The sequence below is a fragment of the Dipteris shenzhenensis genome, chromosome 9 (assembly GCF_047967505.1).
Source record: "Dipteris shenzhenensis isolate YYH24624 ecotype China chromosome 9, Dip_SZ_1.0, whole genome shotgun sequence".
NCBI classification, from domain to species: Eukaryota; Viridiplantae; Streptophyta; class Polypodiopsida; order Gleicheniales; family Dipteridaceae; genus Dipteris; species Dipteris shenzhenensis.
Genome location: NC_141604.1, coordinates 48,881,828 through 48,886,404, shown reverse-complemented (window position 1 = coordinate 48,886,404; position 4,577 = coordinate 48,881,828). Strand labels below are relative to the sequence as shown.

Below are 4,577 nucleotides of genomic sequence, written 5' to 3'. Positions count from 1 at the left end.
TGATTGCCCTTGAGGAGCACCACCAGTTGTCTGGGATGAGGAGTTGGGAAGCAAAGGCAGATTAGTAGAGCGGGACATGAAGTCACGTCCATACCGTCCGCCACGCTCGGGGGGGGTCACTATGTATAAACCCTCTATATCACGTGCGTCCAAGGCCTATATTTAAAGTCCCTTATCTGTAAAAAAATTCATGAATAAAATGTATCCCTTTTCTATACAAATCTATAATTTTTTTCCAAAACTATTTTAAATAGTCCCTTATGTATATTTATTTCTGTAAATTTTAGAAATAGAAAAAATCCTTCTATTGAACTCACGTGATAGGGTTACATATGATGAGTGACACTCCCGAGCCGCCACAGCCCCTACGACCTCCTCAAAACGCAGTGTAAAGCACTTGAGGGACAACTGATGGTGTGAGGACTGAATACCACTCATTGTATCTTCTTGAAGGATACGGACAATAAGATCAGGTAATTTAAGACCTACAAGGTTACTCTGAGTAGTAACAAACGACCGCCAAGATTGAGGCAAGGCAGAGAGTAGGATTGTTACTTGCTGAAATTCAGGAACATGAAGGCTTGCACTAACAGTTTCATCTAGAAGGCCTTGCCATTGATCAATGAAATCCGAGACAGCATCTCCTTTGAGTTGGAGCTACATCAGGCAACGCTCAGCATTGATCTGCGTCGAGACATCCACATGGTCATATGTTGCCTTTAAGGTGTCCTAGATCTCATTGAAAGTGGTGAGGGTATGCACTAATTGCATTGGATCGGGCTTTTGAGTCTGCAAGAACCCATGCTTGAATGTATGTTGGTGTAGGCAGGAGTGGTGCTGGTGTCACAGCTCTAGTAGCTGCAGGGAGGAGGGATTAGCCAAGGCAAGTGCTAATATAGCAACAGAGCTCGGGTGTGGACAAGTGCCCGAAACCACCTCCCATAACTCAGCTCATCGAAGGAGCATTTCCATCTTGATCGCCCAGATTCTATAGTTTGTGTTGGATAGCTTCTCTAACTTGCAGGTTCGGGAGGTAGTGGATGAAGAAACCATACTAAGGTGATGGGGAAAACTAAGATAATGAGAGGGTAATGAAGGAGGAGGTCTGTAGGATCAAAAAGATCAACTATAGGCTAAAGGGTGGAGGAGTTACGAGGACATCTGATACCATGTAGAAGTATGATGCGCAGAAGGTTAAGAGTGAACGAATGTAAGAAAGAAAGAAGCTTGAGCAAGAAGTGCGTACGCAACAAGAATGGCTAAAAAATAATCTGATTTGTATTGAGTCAATAAGCTTAATATATAGAGCAAATACAAGAGCGCTCTAGGCGCTGAATGACTAACTAACCTATCCATTGTAGAAACGGTTTATTTGTGTCAACTTAGTCTAATGCTAAGCTAGATGATTTGGAGTTAATACATACGTTTCAATATAAAGTTCCTAAATGAGCAAGAATACGCTCTTATGGATGTCTATTATGTCCCTTGCCTTCGCAAGAACTTACTCTCAGTCGCTCCTGCAACCCTTCTTAGAGCAAACATTCGTCTCCAAGGAAATTCTTGCACAATTAGCTACAAGCTCATGCTATTTCAACTCAGTCCCTCACATCTTGCCTCTGGCATGAGACATTGGGCCATCCCAACTTTCAACACCTTCGTTGGCTAACATACAATTCTGATGTGGATGGCGTGCCACCTGCGTTAGCCACACAAGATCCATTCTATGAGCACTATGTACTTGGCAAGCAAACAAGAGCTTCCTTCCGCAACTACCGAGGTCACCAAGCCAATAGATACTCGCACTGGTGCATAGTGACATCTGTGGCCCTATGCAGACTTCTTCCCTTGGTGGAGTGATCTATTTCCTTACATTCATTGTTAATGATTTCAATATGTATATGACCGTATACTTTCTCCACCACAAACATCAAGCATTTGGATTCTTTCAACAATATCATCATCTTGTAGAGAGGCAAACTTGAAAACTTCTCAAAGTGTTCAGCTCTGACAATGGAGGCGAGTATGTTTCTCATGCATTTCGACACTACCGTGCAAATCATGGCATAATACACTAGCTCACAACTCCCAACACACCCAAGCAGCTGAACCCAGTTGCAGAGAGAAAGAACCGCACTATGGTCCAAATCCTCTCAATCAATGATTTTCGTGGCCTCATTGCCCACTCGTTTTTTGGGAGAAGCTATCGTTACAGCAGTCTATCTACAAAACATCTCGAGCCATGCAAGGAATCAGACGGCTATGTCTCATCAAAAGTGGACAAGTCGGCGGCCTCATCACTATCTTCGAGTCTTCGGATGTGAAGTGTTTGCCCAGATACCTAATGCCACACAGCGCGAATTTGACCCTAAGTCTCAACACTGCATATTTATTTATAGGATATGGTCACCCTCAAGAGGTCAAAGCTTATCACCTTTTCAACACACGTACACAACATGTCATGTACTCTCACAACGTGGTGTTTTGTGAATCAAAACGTGGAATTCTATCTCCACCGGTAGACCCATTCGAGATCAACAATGAGGTCACAGTCATCGAAGATGACATGGAAACACCAATAGTTCCCGCCCCTCCAGCCTTGCCACCTCATGTGGCTCTTGCTAACTCTCCACCAATGCATGCACCCACTACGCATCTTCCCCCAATCACACCACATGCCACTGCAGCTGACAACCTTCAACTACTAGTCTTGCCACACGGCCGACTCCCTCCACACATCAAACAGCGGGTATTTCATGTAGACCACGATGACGAACCTGATCTTATTTCAGGCTTCATCCTCATGCTCTTCCCTTGAGCCTCCCTTTCCCTCGGATGTCACTCCTTCTCTACATCAACGCATGATCTCCGCTTCTCATCCACTCGAGGTATCCCCCCTGCTCGTCTCAGAGATCCTGAATTTTCCCTATGCACAGTCGTAAATGTCGAGCCCCTCTCTTCTTCTCGGCACGTTGAACTGCACGAAGATCCGATTTTCCCAATAGATGATCATGTCCCTGTGCATATTGCACTCAACTCTCCAGATGCACATCATTGGCAAACAGCCATGCAAGAGGAATACAGCTCTCTCCAGGAGAACAAAGCTTGGGAGCTAGTCGATCCTCCAACAGGGTGTCGCATAGTAGACTCGAAGTGGCTACTCAAAGCGCAAGTTCAATGCAGATGATAGTCTCAAATGGTTTAAAGCTCGTTTGGTTGTCAGAATCCCTCAGATGCATGGCATTGATTATACTGAAACATATGCTCTGGTGGTAAAGATGAAGTTCTTTCGTATGATTGTTGCCCTTGCCGGATAGCACTCTCTACTTCTCCATCAGATGGATGTGAAAACAGCATTTCTCAATGGCGTTCTGGCACCTAGTGAATGGGTTTATATGGAGCAACTAGGAGGCTTCATAGACCTAGGCAACGAGCATAAGGTATGCATGTTTTTTAAAAGTCTATATGGGCTCAAACAATCTCCTTGTGTGTGGTATCTCAGGTTTCACAACTACCTTGAAAGCATGAACTTAACTCGCACGCTGTCAGTCAACAGTGTGTATGTCAAACAAATGGATGGACAGCTTTGTATAATTGGGCTCTATGTGGGCAACCTGTTGATAGCTTGCAACAACGACAATCTGCTTTCGTAAGTCACGCTCCAACTCTCTTTGGAATTCCAAATGACGGATCAAGGTTCTGCACAGTACTACCTCGGCATGCAAATCTTGCGTGAGCCTCACACTGGAAATATCAAGCTCTTCCAAAGTAAGTATGCTTGTGATATTCTTCTTCGATTCAATATGCAAGCATCTCGGCCAATTGCTACTTCAATGGATCCAAATGTTCATCTTACCAAGTCCATGACAACGGAAGATGTGCTCAAATTCGAACAAATGGAGCCTATTCCTTATCGGCAGGCCGTAGGCTCCCTACGACAGTTGGTCACCTGCACTCGGCCAGATCTTACCTATTTAACATCTCAAGTTTCTCAATATATGCAGCACCCTGGTCCGCTCAACTGGCAGGCTGTTAAGTAAAATTTTCACTATGTAGCTACTACCACAGACGTTGGCATCCTTTACAAAGCAGGGACACAGTCACCCCTCCATGGTTGGTGTGACTCTGACTGGGCAAGTGATCCAGATACTCGTCGCTCCAGAACTGGCTATGTGTTTTTGTTTGCCGGTGGTCCTGTTGCATGGCACAGTAAGAAGCAGGCTATGGTGGCACTGTCCATGGCTGAAGTAGAGTACGTTGCACTAGCAAGTGCTATCATTAATGAAGGTATCTGGCTCCGCGGCCTCCTCCACAATATTTATTGCATTAGTTCCCGAATGACAATTAAAGCTCTTGGAGTTAAGGGGGGTAATTGAATTTTAGTCTAAAATCATGTAACTCGAAGATTAGTATTAGCCCTAATCTAATTGTCAACGGGTTGGTCTGTTGTTCTGTTACGCTCATTTGAGCTTATATAAGCCACTTTAGGCTATGCAATACAATATACGTTTTCTGGCCATTTCTTGTCTTCTCCCTCGCGTATGTTTCTTGCTCGAGCACTCTTCTATCTTGTCTTTCTT

The 4,577-nt window shown here is 44.4% G+C and overlaps 1 protein-coding gene across 1 annotated transcript; it reads left to right on the top strand.

Annotated features, from left to right (window-relative positions):
- The first annotated feature begins 3,680 nt into the window (after positions 1-3,680).
- Positions 3,681-4,373, top strand: LOC147898770 (secreted RxLR effector protein 161-like). The gene is made up of 2 exons (XM_087379228.1): positions 3,681-4,008; positions 4,054-4,373. The coding sequence occupies exons 1-2, from the start codon at positions 3,681-3,683 to the stop codon at positions 4,371-4,373; spliced, it is 648 nt and encodes a 215-aa protein (XP_087235354.1).
- Positions 4,374-4,577: the final 204 nt, after the last annotated feature.

Excerpts from the sequence above, each read along its gene's own strand:
- LOC147898770 (XM_087379228.1), top strand. The coding sequence starts at position 3,681 with ATGACGGATCAAGGTTCTGCACAGTACTACCTCGGCATGCAAATCTTG. Across the intron at positions 4,009-4,053 it reads TCAATATATGCAGCACCCTG|CTACTACCACAGACGTTGGC; the intron begins GTCCGCTCAACT and ends TTCACTATGTAG.